General features: G+C 42.5%; 1 protein-coding gene across 1 annotated transcript in view; it reads right to left on the reverse strand.

Annotated features, from left to right (window-relative positions):
• LOC124729173 (transient receptor potential channel pyrexia-like) overlaps positions 1-16,527 on the reverse strand; it is a 163,994-nt gene that overhangs the window by 97,057 nt on the left and 50,410 nt on the right. The window contains exons 3-4 of the mRNA XM_047248493.1: positions 9,481-9,778; positions 1,451-1,789 (exon numbers count right to left, since the gene is read on the reverse strand). Of these exons, the coding sequence (XP_047104449.1) occupies positions 1,451-1,789; positions 9,481-9,778 (637 nt within the window). The remainder of the gene's footprint in view (positions 1-1,450; positions 1,790-9,480; positions 9,779-16,527) is intronic.

Raw genomic sequence — 16,527 nt, forward strand, 5'->3', positions numbered from 1 at the left:
TACTGCAACCTGCTGGGACATCGCCACTGAAATGCTAGCATGTGTGCAGCAGTCATTCCGGAAGCATGTATTGCCACTGCCGGTGGTAATTTTGGACACAATCTGTGATGGTCAATTGTCTTATTACTGGTCAGAATCTCCATAACTTGTGTATGCACTTCTGTCGTTCTGTAGTGTTTGTAGTCTGCGTGCTACCACTGGTATTTTATAAGTGTCAGCGTGGGAACTTTCCAAAACGACTCACACTAGGCTCCTGCAACAAACACCACTGGCGTCCTAATTAACCCTACTTTTAGTTTGCTAATATCAATAAGCATTATTCAATTTAAAAAAAGCACACATTTGCACAAAAAAATACTTTCTAAGTATTATTATCAACTGTTGTCCGCCTCCGGTAGCTGAGTGGTTAGTGCGACAGAATGTCAATCCTAACGTCCCGGGTTCGATTCCCGGCTGGGTCCGGAGATTTTATCCGCCCAGGGACTGGGTGTTGTGTTGTCCTTATCATCAACATTTCGTCACCATCGACGCACAAGTCGCCGAAGTGGCGTCAAATCGAAAGACTTGCACCCGGCGAACGGTCTACTCGACGGGAGGCCCTAGTCACACGACATTTACATTTTTTTATCAACTGTTTATTCGCTAACAATAAGAGCCCATGATTACAATTCTAGTCTGTGAAAACCGCATATCAATAGCATTTTGCGGTTCCGCAACATTTTTCGGTGCGAGTTTTAGGTGATTCGCCCTGTATATGAGTGCAGCCGTTGTAAGTTTTTACAAAATTAACTAACGAAATACTTTTTTTGCACAGATATTTTGGTTTGAGTCTCAAAGTCTTTAAAAGTCCGCCTGCTTGGCTGGGTGGTAACGTGCTTGCTCCTGTGGAAGCGGGTCCGGGTTCGATTCCCGCCGGGTTGGAGATCTTCTCCGGTCGTGAACTGTGTGTTGTGTTGTCCTCCTCATCATTTCATCCTCAAGTACAAGACGCCCAGTGTGGCGTAGACTGCGATAAGACTTGCACTTGGGTGCCGAACTTCCCCAGATGGGGACTCCCGGCCAACAATACCATACGCTCATTTCATTTTTTTTTTTTTCAGTCTTTAAAATTTACGTGTTTTTACATGCATTCGAACCAATTCTGGAAATGATTTTTACACTCTTATTTGGGACCTTAAAAACAGTTTTTGAAGTATTCAACAGTTTTGTGACCTGATAAAAATCGGTGTCCTCTCATTATATTTTCATTTATTTTAGTTATTTATTTTTTCGTGACTTAAAGGAACTAAAAGAAGTCATTAGAGAATACACTAGGCGAATGCGGATAATGAAACATTGATTATGGGTTGGTGATGTACATCCTAACGAAGTCGCGGCCAATGCTATTCCCCATTGTCGTCCTCGCGGACTGCGGGTGGGACGTAGAGGCGGGTCGGCAGGCGGCACGGACCTTGACGATGGCGGAGTGCAGCGGCGTGCGGCCGTCGTCGTCCTCTGCGTCGGGGCGCGCGCCACGCTGCAGCAGCAGCTCGAGCGTGCCGGCGGCCTGCGCGAGCGCGGCCAGGTGCAGCGGCGTCTGACGGCGGCGCGACTGCGCGTTGGGGTCGGCGCCAGCGTCGAGCAGCATGCGCGCGCAGTCCGCGTTGCCGTCCTCGGCGGCCAGGTGCAGCGGCGTGCAGCGCGCCGCGCCCACCGCCACGCGCACGTCCGCGCCGCCCTCCAGCAGCAGCCGCGCGCACTCGCTGTACCCCATCGCCGCTGCCACGTGCAGCGGTGTCTCCGTGTAGACCTGACACACATGACATTGCTCTCATCACGTAAGTTCGTTTTATACCGACGACTTACTTATCGACTACTCCAGAGGTGGTGCACGTCACGTGGCTGAGTGCGAATTAGTCCTCATCCAAATTCATGAGTGGCTCAGTGACATAAAAAAAGGGAAAGCATACACTACGGGTAAATAAGAATATAAATAGATGCTCTTTCTATATTCGGACTCTGTGTAAGAATGATAGTCCCTCATAACTTCGCTTTAACGATTTTGGCACCAGACCGCACAGCAGACAGTATTTCATAATACATCTAATATTGTTACCGTGATACAAACAAAAATTACACTTGTGACAGGTGAGACTCTGCACAGAAATATGCCAAGGGCACTAGAGTTGACTCACTTTCCACGAGAAGTGATTGAGACAAGAAAGTAGCTGGTGTAAAAAGAGCTTTTATATTAAGCAGGATGTCGCAGAATAATTATTAGTAACCTGTTATTACAAACACGTATGTTCAACTCAGTTCAACAAATTATGTTGATATAGATTAAAACTTAGACAGTTCCAGAGCATTTTCTGCCACTTATGGTGGTCGTCTTGTGTGCAGTAGGTTGGACACAATCGACACTTCAGTATAATCCTACCTTCCAAGATTAACGCTTGATCTGCCCTTTCCTGATTTCTACGTATTCAGGAATTTCGAAGTCAGTCAGTCCTCATTGTGACCAGGAGGTAGCGTTTCAGAAACTGTTTTGCATCCCGTTCAACCGAGTGAGGTGGTGCAGTAGTTAGCACACTGGACTCGCATCTGGGAGGGCAATCGTTCAAACTCGCGTCCTGCCATCCAGATTTAGATGTTCCTTTATTTTCCTAAATCACTCCAGACAAATGCCGGAATGGTTCCTTTGAAAGGGCACGGCTCATTTCCTTTCTCGTACTTGACACAAGCCGAGCTTGTGCTCCATCTCTAACAAAGTCGATGTTGATGGGACGTTAAACCTAATCTTCCTTCCTTCCATCCCATTCGAAAACTGGTCCTTGGCCCCCATAGCTCCAACCTCTTTTCAACAGTGGTTGTGAATTTCTTCAAAATGTAAAAGATAAATTGAAACAATGATCTGTGTCAGCCACTTTTATTTTCTACCACGACAAGTTATGTGGTTCTACACCCTCATCTTCAGGTTGGTCAGTGCTTTAAATTAAAATTGTGTTGTTTGGATGTAGCCAGTTGTCTGATTAAACTTCATTTCGAAAATGTTGCAGCAGAAAGAACCTTGAGGGCCATTATAAATATACATTTTTATCGTTAAATTACACGCAAACATGAAACAATAGCACAAAAAATTATTTCATGTTAATGTGCCATTTAATATTTAAAATCTATATTTATAATTATTCGTACGCCATTTGTAATTCTGTTACTGGCTAACTGAGAGTAACAATTTAAAATTCTCGTGTGTATCCTATAGCTCCTATAGATTAACTGCACGATCAGTCGAAATGAAAGGAAATTTATTCCCACTGTGAAGAACTACAGCTTTCAGGCTAACTTTGTTGCAATCTGTGAACGAGCCCGACTCATTTACTCTGAAATCATGACCAAGAGTCTCCATAACAAACACGACATCGGTGCATTGAATCTTGTTACCGTCCTTGGAGTACTATTAAAAAAAAATCAACATCGTGGTTTCAATAAACACAGACTTCCATATCTCAAAAATATGATTCTATGCATTTAATTCTAAAAGCTCATCTTGTTTAGATCACAAAAAAGACCACTCACAGTCCATTAAGATAAAATATGTGGGTCATTTGATCACACTTTCCTTGAAATGATGGGTCGCCCTGCATCTCCCCTTCGCTGTCTTCTGCATGTTCGTCACTGATCTAGTTCACGAAAGGTTACTTGGCCCCAGTGCAGAAACACATTCTCATTCACAGCGTGGTGAGTCCACCCATCGGTCTCGTGTCGTCTACTGATGCGAGCCGTGCGCGTCGTTCATTATGAACGAAACATTCTCTGCCCATATGGCACAGCAGTTGGCTGACACCCTACACTGCAAGAACGGAGGAGTGCACATGCCGGCTGCAAGCTTTGTCAAACGATTTCAAAGAAACTGTTCGGTAAAAAAATTAGACACTCTCGCATGTCATAGCTTCATATGCTAGATTCATGGTGAACTGCCTATCATTTCGTTAATGGTCATAGTGTGATATTTTAGTATTAAATAAGTTACTTTGTGAAATCCGAATAGTGTGCAATGAACAATAGGGATCGTTATGAGTTTGCGTCCGGTGCATGCTGGTCATACATTACTGTGGATGTTAGCTAATCGATTGAAGTTTTCTTTAAATTGAAGATCTGTCTCCAGTCTCGAGAAATTCGATTGTTTGCAGTGCACTCACTTCCAAACTGCGGCGCAAACGATGGATTGAAAGTGAAATATTCGTAACGTCCCTCTCTTCTCATAAATGGTTCCCGATACCGAAACGAGTTTTTGAAAATTAATAGTTTGCATAGTGGAGAGATTTTGCCATAGCTGCAAAACTTCCGTATCTACAGTGATGTACGAGTAACTACATTTTTTTAAAATGAAATAACGTAATTATTTCAATGGCAACCAATAGCTGGTGAAGTGAGAATAAGTATGGTTTGCAACAAACTGATGAAGTTACACGTTTATTATTATACTGAGCATGAGCTTTTCATAGGCTATTGTCATCAGCTCACGTATAATAATTGACTGTTTCGGGATTATGTCACAATTTCAGCTTCATTAGCATGTTAGTGAGGTGAAATGATAGCGAGAGAAGGAAAGAAAAAGTTTACAAGTCAGTTGAAAAAATCGCTCCTTCTGTTCCAGTTTCATCTTATTCCTGTAATCAATTGTGTTATTAATAATAAGCAGTTAGTTTGTCGAATTAATGCCATAGCTTGTTAATAAAATCGTCTGCAGGGTCGCTAGCTATAGACAACAAGTTCTCATGAGTAACCTTCAGGTGTTGAACTGCATCTCCCCTACCGCGCGGTGGCTGACCACAGTGCAACCCCTACCATTACCGTTGTCCGCTCCTCTATTACACTGTCTGCACAGGTACGGGCCAAGTTATTTTGTATGCTCTCTCATCGGCAGTTCTTCACTGTATCGAACAAGCTTTACAGCAGATGGTAAATTAGGATATCAAACCGTTCTACTTGTTTTCGATGTGATTCCACATATTTTTGTCAGACAAAAATAACAGTTCGGTGGGCCGTCTGTTTCCCCGTCCAAACCTTGGCGACAGCAAAGGGCGTGCGGCGTGATCCTTTTAACAAACCAGTCAGGAGTGTAATACTTGAGAACAGCTTATGTTAAGGACCCAATTCATGTCCTGGTCGCAAACCTTACACCCCAAATCAATTTTGTTATGCTTCTTTACAAGGATATTAAGTTTCCATTCTTGCTATTTCATAGTTAACTTTCCATAGATATGACAAAATTAATTTGCTCTGTATGCACAGGATGAAGCATTTCCTTTCCTGAATTAACACAAATCACAAATCTTTTCGAACTAAAGGACAACGAGCACTACCTTCAAACAAATTCACACGAGGAGAATACGGCAAGTGCCATCGCCTGATTTCCCAGAAACTTCGCTCAGTGGAAGAGGGGTCGAAATAAGTGAAAAAGTTTCACGGCTTATTTGTAGGTACTCATCCGTTTCTGAGAAAACGACGGTCTACGTTTTCGAATATTTTCAGGTAATTTCAAGTAATTTAAATGCGCTTTACCTCGAAGTATCCTCAGGCGAAATGGTGGCACAGTGGTTAGCGTCATGCCTTCTTAATTTTGCATCCCGTGTTCGAAAACCGATTATTGCTTTTTGTTTTTCATTTACCTACTCATGTCTTAGAAGGTTACTACACGACTGTTTTCCAGGCTATATTGATGTACCGTTGTCCTTATTTGTCCATTAGTTGTACGTCAGATGAGTGAATTTAAAAAATGAGAAAATCATTTGAAATTGTTTCCGGTGAAATTCCTATAATTTATCTTGATTCACAATCAATAGCAAGCACCAGTTTTCGGAAAAGTGATCCGTTATGCATGGTTTGCCGCCAAATTATTTCCAGCGCGCGAAATCTTCGCCCATATTAACGACGTTTCATTCCTGAGTAAGGTTCATATGAGGAAAAGCCACTGTGGCAAATCTACCTTCGCACGATGCCTGTGGTGTTTGGAATGTCTGCGTTTCAAATGTGTCTACAATCGTTATCGTCAAAGGGCACACCAAATCTTCCCGAAGAATAAATATATGAGTAAAGTATAGGATTTAATATAAGAGAACTGATATAAGAATGAAATATTAAAATATTAGAATTTTAAAAAATTGGAACTCCGATATATATATATATATATATATATATATATATATATATATATATATATATATATATATTAAATACCAGTGTGTAGAATCCAGTTATAATTTTACGGCTAATATAACACCTTTTTTTCCTAATTTGATAAGAAACATTCAAGTAGTTATCTTCTACAGTCTTGGGTTCATAAATTAAAACAATAAAAATAAAGTACATAACAACAATAATCGGGTTTCGAATATGGGGCGCAAAATTTAGAAGCCACGACACTTAACACTGAACCACAATTATGTCTGAGGATAACGCACATAGAATATCTCGCAAACTTGATAGTCTTTTTTTTTTTTTTTTTTCAGAAACAGTAATGTACCGATAAGCCGAGGCACGTGTTAGCTTATTTGACTCCTCTTCCACCGAGTGAACTGCCTGAGAAATCGGGCGATGTCACTTGCCGTGTCCTCCTCGTCGGTGCTGAGATGGAAGTGCCAACAACACAATGTGATGATTCGACAACTTACAACATGAATCATCGGTAGTGGTGCCAAACCGCCTTCATTTCCTGGAGGCATATTTCTGAACTGAGAGTTGTGTGGCAATTCTATTTACTAACTTCGATTATTTTTCAAGAATTAAATCTGTAGCATATTTAAGTTAAACCACAATAGAATAACAACATTCAGCATTGTCAATGATTTGGAGAAATGGAGGGTAGTATGTCACAGTAAAACTGAGTCCAGTAACCAAAAACTGATTTCATTTTCGGCTTGACCATCCACAGCTAAGCTGAGAACACCATTCGCACTGTTTATAACAAAATTCGTGTTGACCAGTGTGATTGTTCGTCTGAAGTCTAGTCTCATCAGCCTTGGAATTAATATTTTACTTGTCACTCTTCTTCTTGAGGCATCTACGTAGCGTATATGGGGATGATTTGGTCTTTATGGCTGTGGATTCCTCTACTATACAGCTTTGAGTGGAACAAAGAAGCTGTTAGAATAGAGTTTCTGTTTGTCTTATATCTGATTCTAAACTTTCTTTATCATAAAATCTCATGTAAACTTTGGAAAGTTGGCACCCATCGGCGTTTTTCCTAGGTCTTAGATTAATGATAGACTCTAGTATGGTCTGTTACAAAAATTGCCGCCCTCTCGCAGTTAGCAACCATAAAACGGCTGTGAACGAAGAGCTTGCCTCAGTTTACAGAAAGGGAGGAAGGGGAAAATTAACATTCTGTTAGGATCTAAATCACCTTTGTGATCAGTTCCAACCCTGAAAATCATCGGCTTTGTACCTACTTACAGTGGTCCCTGATTAATCAGAAGACTGAGGGAGGGACTTAGGGTTTGCAGCTGAAATTTAAAAGCACATTAAAGATTAACAGTGAGATGTTTCCAGAATGAGATTTTCACTCTGCAGCGGAGTGTGCGCTTATATGAAACTTCCTGGCAGATTAAAACAGTGTGCCCGACCGAGACTCGAACTCGGGACCTTTGCCTTTCGCGTGCAAGTGCTGTACCATCTTCTTTTTTTTAAAAAAAATTCTCATTTTGTCCGCGTTTGTTCGTTGTATCTGCTCGGGGCGGACGTCGAAAGACATCCGATTAAGTTCGTTGATGATCGATTAACTCAGTTTTTTTTTTATTACAGAGGTTACGTAACCCTCTGTCCGAACACGCTGAGCTACCGTGCCGGCTTTTGTTTGAAAAATGTGGAACGCTTCACGATTTTCAGAGCTACCGAAGCACGACTCACGCCCGGTCCTCACAGCTTTAACAGTGAGATGCATACCGATAATAGAAAGTCGCAAAAGTGAACTGAGAAGAGGCTTCACTGATGTTTTAGCAATACACAGCAACACAGGGTATACTTGAAAAAAGAGACAGCATTGGTCGCATATTTTTTACTATTGCAAAATCGATTTTCTGTCACTGAGTGACCATCTTCAGTGCTATATTGTATAACTTATATTGGGATCCAATGTTGTCACTAAACTTACGGCAATCACATAGTCTCAGTCTATGTGATTGCCGTAAGTTTAGTGACAACAGTGCATCCCAATTTAAGTTATACAATATAGCACTGAAGATGGTCACTCAGTACAGAAAATCGATTTTGCAATAGTAAAAAATATACGACCAATGCTGTCTCTTTTTTCAAGTATACCTGTTACCTGGTCGTAGTGCACAAGACAACATGGAGTCGCCAATTAACACAGGGTATATCGAAAGAAACGTCAAGTAGATATTAATAGCATCCACATACAAAGAAACAATGCTATATGAACCTAACCACCACTAGTACTCTGCTTGTGAGAGAATGCATTAATAGATCATTTCGTGCAAGAGAAAGAGTACTGAACCCATGAGCTTGCGATGGAAGTGAAAAAAGGGATGGTTGTGATAATTTCTTGCCACATCGCTGGTACTGTCGGTGTTCAGTCAAGACGAAAAGAAGTCACGCATGCTGAATAACGAATGTGGCATTCTGTGCTCTAGTAACATTATGACATTTTGCTTAAATTAACGAATGCGCAAGCTGTAACTATCTGCGAGGTGGCATGTGCCAAGAACAAAGTGATTTCGCGTCTGTGTTAGCTCGTGGCGATCTTCGGTCTGGATGGAAGTTACCAGAATGGGGCTAGGGGTTATGACCTTAGCACCAGAATTTCCAACTGTATGAAATAGGGCTGTTGCCAACAAAGGGGAGGAGCAGATTACCTGCTGTGTAGTCGGGAACTGACCACCTCATTTTCCTGACAGAGTTTTTAAGTTTTGTTTGAGTTCCAACCTTCCAGAATAGATCACTGTATGTTTGTAACCCTTTGAAGAAGAAGAAAAGAAGAAGAAACCATTTGGAAGTTTACAAGTTTTTAATAGTTACCATCAATGTGAGAAAAATATCAATTTCTCTCTGAATCACTGCAACCGTTATCTTGACTGCGGATTTTAGTTCCTGAGTGCTTCTAAAATCTGTTCGTTACAGTCTCTGTTCTCTTATAGTTTCTATTAGGGAGTAAATTTGCAATTGAAATTTAAGGAAACTCAGGTAGGATTTCCAAGCTGACACAAATTTACCCCCGAGTTGGTCTATTCAGATGGCTCTAAGCACTGTGGGACTTAACAGCTGTGGTCATCAGTCCCCTAGAACTTAAGAGCTACTTAAACCTAACTAACCTAAGGACATCACACACATCCATCCCCGAGGCAGGATTCGAACTTGCGACCGTAGCAGCAGCGCGGTTCCGGACTGAAGCGCCTAGAACCGCTCGGCCACAGCGGCCGGCAGTCGGTCTAGAATGTGATGGCCACGGTCGTAGGCCGGTGGCGGTAGCCTGTGCGGACTGACCTGAGGCGTGTTGGGGCAGGCGCCGGCGGCGAGCAGCTCGCGGACGCAGGCGGGCGCGTCGCTGAGCACGGCGCAGTGCAGCGGGGAGCGCGAGCCCGCCTGCAGGCCGGCGTTGACGTCGGCGCCCGCGGCCAGCAGCAGCTGCACGGCGCGCTCGCAGCCCGCGCTGGCCGCGCAGTGCAGCGCCGTGGCGCGCCCCGCCGCGTCCCAGCGGCGCGCCGCCGCGCGGCCGCCCGCGCGCAACACCGCCTCCGCCGCGTCCGCCTCGCCCGCGTAGCACGCCAGGTGCAGCGCGCTCCTGCCGACACACCTCCGTCTCGTCCCGCCACATTGCATCTCACCTGTGCGCGCTTATCTCAGCTCTCCGAAGACAACTCCATTTTAAATCGCTCTTCTGCTTTAAAACATTGAAACAGGTACCTTGTGCCCTTATGTTGTTTTAAGGATCAGTTCTTCAAGAAATCTCCCAATCTATTCCGCTACGTTCACCACCTTCAGAGATACGTATGGGAGAACAGTAAGTTTAAGAGCAGAAAGAAAGCTGGCAGTCCGCGTCCCAACTCGCAGCGTTGTCACACGCAGCAATGCTCGCCTACTGCTGTACGTGCAGAACACTGGCTAGCTGCTAGTCAGGGTGCAACAGTGCCATTAGGAGTAGACTAATGTCATGTGCTGGCTCTGCTGTCTTTCTAACACGATTTTACAGAAACTATTTGGTTACAAAAAATTCATTTTTACAAAAAAATGGTTCAAATGGCTCTGAGCACTATGGGACTTAACATCTATGGTCATCAGTCCCCTAGGACTTAGAACTACTTAAACCTAACTAACCTAAGGACAGCACACAACACCCAGTCATCACGAGGCAGAGAAAGTCCCTGACCCCGCCGAGAATCGAACCCGGGAACCCGGGCGCGGGAAGCGAGAACGCTACCGCACGACCACGAGCTGCGGACTTTTACATTAGGTACAGCTTCACACAGAGCAGCCAGAACATTATGACCAGCTACGTAATTGACAGTATGTCCGTGTCCACCTTCGGCACAGATAACAGTAGTGACACTTCGTGGCATGGAAGCAATGAGTTCTTGGTAGATCGCTGGCAGGAGTTGGCACCACATCTGCACTCACAAGTCAGCGAATTCCCGTAAATTCCGGGGGCGGGCTATGAACTCTCACACCACGTTGAGTCACATCCCAGATGCGTTCGATCGGGTTCGGTTATGGCGAGTTGGGGGGCCAATACAAGAATTGGAACTCGTCACTGTGTCCCTCAAACCACTCCATCACACTCTTGACTTTGTGGCATGATGCACTATCTTGTAAAATGCCACTGCCTTCGGCAAATATTATAATCATGAAGGGGCGTACATGGTCTGCAACCAGTGTATGGCAGTCCTTGTCTGTCATGGTGCCTTGCACGAGCGCCATGTCACCCGTGGGTGTCCACATGATTGTTCCACAACACATTACGGAGCCATCGCCAGCTTGTTTCTGTACCGCAGTACAGGTGTCGAAGAGCTGTTCCTCTGAAAGACGATTACATCGCGACCTCCCATCGGCATGACGAGAAAAGTGTCGGGATTCATCAGACCGTGCAACTCTCTGCCACTTCGCCAGCGTCCAGTGCCGATGGTCACGTGTCCGTTTCTGTCGTAGTTGCCGATGTCGTGGTGTTAACATTGGCACGTGCATTGGTCATAGGCTGAGGTAGAGGCCCATCGTTAGGAGTATTCGTGCACTGTGTGTTCAGACTAACTTGTACTCTACCCAGCATTAAAGTCTGATTGTATTAGTTCTGCCACAGTTCACCGCCTGTCCTGTTTTACCAGTCTGCCCAGCCTACGATATCTTGTAATGAGGAGTGGCCGCCCAACCTCTTGGTTTCACTTTGGTTTTGCCATGTACTGAAGACCTCGAATATTGGACAAGAGTTGCTGTTTCTGAAATGTTCATAACGGATTTCCTGGCCGTCACAGTCCTCCCTTGGTCAACCTCTGGTAGATCATGTACCTTCCCTGTTCTACACAGACACACCATGCTCGCTGGTACTAAATGTAGAGCGCGCGCGCGTTGGTGTGTGTGTGTGTGTGTGTGTGTGTGTGTGTGTGTGTGTGTGTGTGTGTGTGTGTGTGTGGTGTGACTAGCAATCATTCCTCGCCTGTGACACTGCTATCGCCTGGATTGGTTTATTTCGATTGTAGATCGGTGGTCACAACGTTCTGGATGATAAGTGTATATATCAGCTTCGTGGTGAAGTGGCCATCATGTTTCTAATGCTCATATTTATTGCGATGTGCAAAAACATGGGTCACTATGGTTTTGCATTTAGTGCATATTACACCATATGTTGCTGTATATGAAATTCAGTTAACATATCGAATTTTTCTTTAATTTGGATGTCTCTATTTGTCTCGAACCTCGAGAAAATTTATTTTATGTAGCACATTCACTTCCGACAATACGCACACGAGAAGGAAATATGTGTAACACACCTCATCTCTCCTACACCTTTGAGATGTCGAAATAAGGTTTTGGCAGATTATAGCACAGAAACAGGACAACATTTTTCGGCATGTTTAACATATGGAACTTTGTTATCTGCGATGATATAGCCAAAGTGTAGTTTTTATTTAATTTTTTCAATCCAGTATTGCAGTTTTCAAAAAGTCATTGACAGCTAGTGAAAAGAGAATTTGTCAGTACGAAAATAAACGTGTTATTTCTTATCTTATCTTACTTCAAACTACACAGTGAGATTTTCCGTAATGTATTGACCTCTCTGGTTGCGTATTGCCTATTTAACAAGTCACTCTGTTTCAAGATTCTGTCGCAATAGCTATCGGAAAGTGCGTTTTTGCAATTTACACTGTGGTTCAGCAAAAGAAACAAACCTGTCAACGTCTCGCGATGTAGCCGAGCGGTCTAGGGGGGTCTTGTCACGGTCCGCGCGGCTCCCCCCGTCGGAGGTTCGAGTCCTCCCTCGGGCATGGGTGTGTGTGTGTCGTCTTTAGCGTAAGTTAGATGAAGTAGTGTGTAGGCTTAGGGACCAATGACCTCAGCAGTTTGAAACCATAAGTCCTTACCACAAATTTCCAATTTTTTCCCAAACCTGTCAACAAGAGAAACATAGCTGTTACTCGTAACTGATAATGATTCTTCAAACGAGAAATGGTTAACAAATCAGACAAAAATAAGTCGCCAATTCTGTTTCAGTTCTGGCGGAATCCTTCCGTCCTTCATATTTTTAATAGTGAACAACTGGAATGCAAACTTACCAAAGGATTTTCTCCCTGTTCTTTATCAGAGATATAAAAATAATGTGCAACAAACAGTGTACCATATTTTTGTTCCTATCTCCATTCAGAGTGAAGTGGTGAACTTCTTCACCATAATTATCTTTTAAGTTTTAATATGGATTATATATATTTAGAATCCATTTTAACGTTAATGAGTAGTCTCAAGTGTTTATAAAGTAATGACTATTATGTTTTTGTAACTTTATCATCCAGAGATAAAGACACATCAAATTTGTTTTTCTAATAGAACAATACTGCATTTTTACTGCAGACCTGGTAAAACTTTCGCTACTCTGAAGCTGTGAACACAATGACGACTTGCAGACCCTTATGAACTGTTCGTTCAAGCCAGTATCAACTATGAACTAAAATATATTTATAGTAAGAAGATTCATTTGCTCACTCTGTGCAGGGAGATGAACGGGAAGATGGTGCGCTATTTGCTGTACTTTTTCGTAAGTCAAACATAATTGAAGTGTAAAAATAAAGTCTTTTGGAAAGTTTCAGTCCCATATGTTCATTGTTAATCATACACTAGGTTACAGAATTCCCCTGAAATTTCAACGGAATTGGTGATTATTTTCATCTGACTTGTTGAACTTTTTTTCTTCAGAAGTGTCATCAGTGACGAGTTTTAAGTAACGCATATGGTACATTTACCTATATGCCATTTTAAATTTTGCTTCTTTTCCCAAACTAAAACAGAAATTGAAAAACTTAATGATTATAAGCGTAAATGGAAAGATGGTTTATTATCAAGCTACACAGTGAGGGTATAAATACTTTTTCGGCAAATTGTTTCTTTAAAATCACAACAACAAGGTTGTGAGATTCGTCAAGCACCCGCCAATGGAACAATAATGCGATCTTGTGTTTCCGGCACTGATAGGGTGCTTCTGCTCGAGAGCAGTGATTTCACACCTTTGAGCCGGCCGGAGTGGCCGAGCGGTTCTAGGCGCTTCAGTCTGGAACCGCGCGACCGCTACGGTCGCAGGTTCGAATCCTGCCTCGGGCATGGATGTGTGTGATGTCCTTAGGTTAGTTAGGTTTAAGTAGTTTTAAGTTCTGGGGGACTGACGACCTCAGATGTTAAGTCCCATAGTGCTCAGAGCCATTTGAACCATTTTTCACACCTTTGTTTTGATAGTAATCTATGCGTTGAAATTCTATTTACAAGGATACTGTCAGTACTGCCCACAGAAGGCACAGTATTTCTCAGGTTGCGCAGTATATTTTAAAAGTTTCGATCAGTTTGGTATTATTCTGTAACATCTCAACATAACCCACACACGTTAGATATTATTGCACAATCGAAAGTTTTGAGCAATAATATTGACTGGCTAGGAGCTGCTTTAGGTGTGAGATATCTAGCCTAAAATCAGCCATATAGTGAAAGGATTCATCGATTTATTTATTATCCTGGCTCCAGGAGAAGTCGCAGCAACGTGTAGGAATGTCAGTCGTCGTCGAGGCTACAGCCTGAACTGTCGATCTTTTGCCTAGTTACATCACTAACAATGAGGTGGCAGACCTTCGCCAAAGTACCTACACTAATTATTTACAGAACAATGGAAATGGTCAAAGAAGCCAGTCTCAGGGAATATTAGTTTGGGTTCCAGAGGAATAGCAAGGAAAAGGATTTTTGAAAAAGGGAAGCATGTTGACTTCGCATATAAGAATCAGTATTAGGAAGTTTTTATTTTATCTCCCTCGACTTTAATTCCTTTTCCAAATTTCTTCCTGGTTTTCTTAACACTATGCCCTCCGCACGTCTCGTACAAATTTATTCGCTTGGCGCCAGCAGCGCTAATTCGGATTACTTGGCTTGTCGCCGGCCGCTTGTCACCTTTCCGTTGATGACAAGCTTCAAACACATTGACTTTTGGGCGCTTTAATTTTTCTGGAAATCCTCTATTTTGCCGTATCGTTCCACAAACACGAATTTTCTTTTCAAGTAACTTCTCTGCAAGTTCTACACTGTTATAATAATTATTCATGGAGAGGTGATGGCACTTTCCATAAGAAGGTGTCAATAGTGCCATGACTGTTTTTGCTAAAGGTTGCCCAGCGCCGGAATATATCTTGAATGAGGAAATGTACCCCGTACTCGAATCACACAGCATCCGAATGAGTATGCCATATTTCGTAATTTTCGACTGATTTTAAACTTTAACTGTCCACGCCACGGTATCATTCCTTCATCAATTGAGATATTTTGACTTAGATTAAACGTTTCTTTAACCTTTTTGGAAAAATAATCAATTACGAATTGCACTTTGAAAAGCCGGTCGGAATCATACGGTTTATTGTTGTTGCCGGAAAAATGTAAAAATGATAATATTTGTCTAAATCAGTCCGGGACATCGTTTTGCGGCGAAATATCGATGTGTCTAGCAACGGATTCGTTTACCAGTAATTCCCATAAGGATAGCAAGCCCAAACCATTTCCTAAGTTCAGGCCCGTAACCTCGACAAATTTGGCATTTTTTTTATCCACTTTCCTTCTATTGCAATTTTGACTGTAAATCTTGTTGGCTCCGTTTCTAATATATTCAAGTAGATCGTTCCCAACATATAGTACTGCGATACCTACGACGCTCTGAGTATCTTTGGGAAATATGTGTGGACCCGGAGATCCTTCAGATTTATTATTGATCCTCAGTAAATCGTAGTCTGTCTTCTTCGTCTGATTCATCCGAATCAGTTGCCAACCGTAGCGTTCGCCGAATTCTTCTTGGACGTATTTCACTATCTTCCGACGATTCTGGTTCACTTTTTTTGTATATCCAATGTCTTCTACCCAATCGACCAAATCGTCCGGAACGTCAGACAAGACGTCCGCGCATTCGTCATAAATAATCGTCTCTTTCGTCTGCCATGGTGAAAAACTTGTTGACGTGTGTAACTCATAGTTACCTAAACAAAACACCAACAAAAAGTAAAGGATACTAAAGTGCTGTCACCGGCCACTGCGCGATACTATGCACACGACACCACTGTTGGTGGTGTCGCCGGACGGAAAAATGTTAACAGGTGGCTCAGTGAATAGATTGAATAAAATCGGGGGTAGCTACACTCTTTTTTCAGTCCTTTCTCTACGTCTGCCTCCGTTTCATGTCCTCCAACTGTTATAATTGCAGTCTGGTTTATGCACAAGGTGTAGATAACTTATTCCTGATAGCATTTCATCGTTGCTACCTTCAGAAATTCAAAGATTGCATTGTAGGGAACATTGTCAAAACCTTTCTGTAAATTGATGAACAGAGGTTTACCCTTCTTCAATGTCGTCTAAAGCAAGTCGTAGGGTCAGTTTGTCCTGTATGTTCCTCTATCATTGCCTAATATTCTTTTTGAAACCCTCAAAAATATCTGATTCCATCACTTTACCTGGGTCACATTTGTTTAATTTTCCACTATTCTACAAATTATTCAGTTTTACTCTGAATGTCGTAGCCAATAAATTGGTTACGAATAAATTGTCGCTTGAAATGTTTTGCAGATCATTTCGTTGTCAGAAAGTCATGTGCCAACTCTGATTTTTACTCTAACTTTCTCGGGAATCTAGCAGTGCCAAATTATTCCGTGTTTGCCGCAATTAGAGTAATCTGTTCAAAGAACCCACTGAATATCAGGATTATGTCGCTTTCAGTACATTTTCTATTTTATTAAGAATTTAAGACCTGACATTCCTGGAACAGCTAGTCCTGTGACATCAGAATCTGTACTCAACGTTTCAGTAATTTGTCCC

The sequence above is a fragment of the Schistocerca piceifrons genome, chromosome 1, assembly GCF_021461385.2.
Source record: "Schistocerca piceifrons isolate TAMUIC-IGC-003096 chromosome 1, iqSchPice1.1, whole genome shotgun sequence".
Taxonomy (NCBI): Eukaryota; Metazoa; Arthropoda; class Insecta; order Orthoptera; family Acrididae; genus Schistocerca; species Schistocerca piceifrons.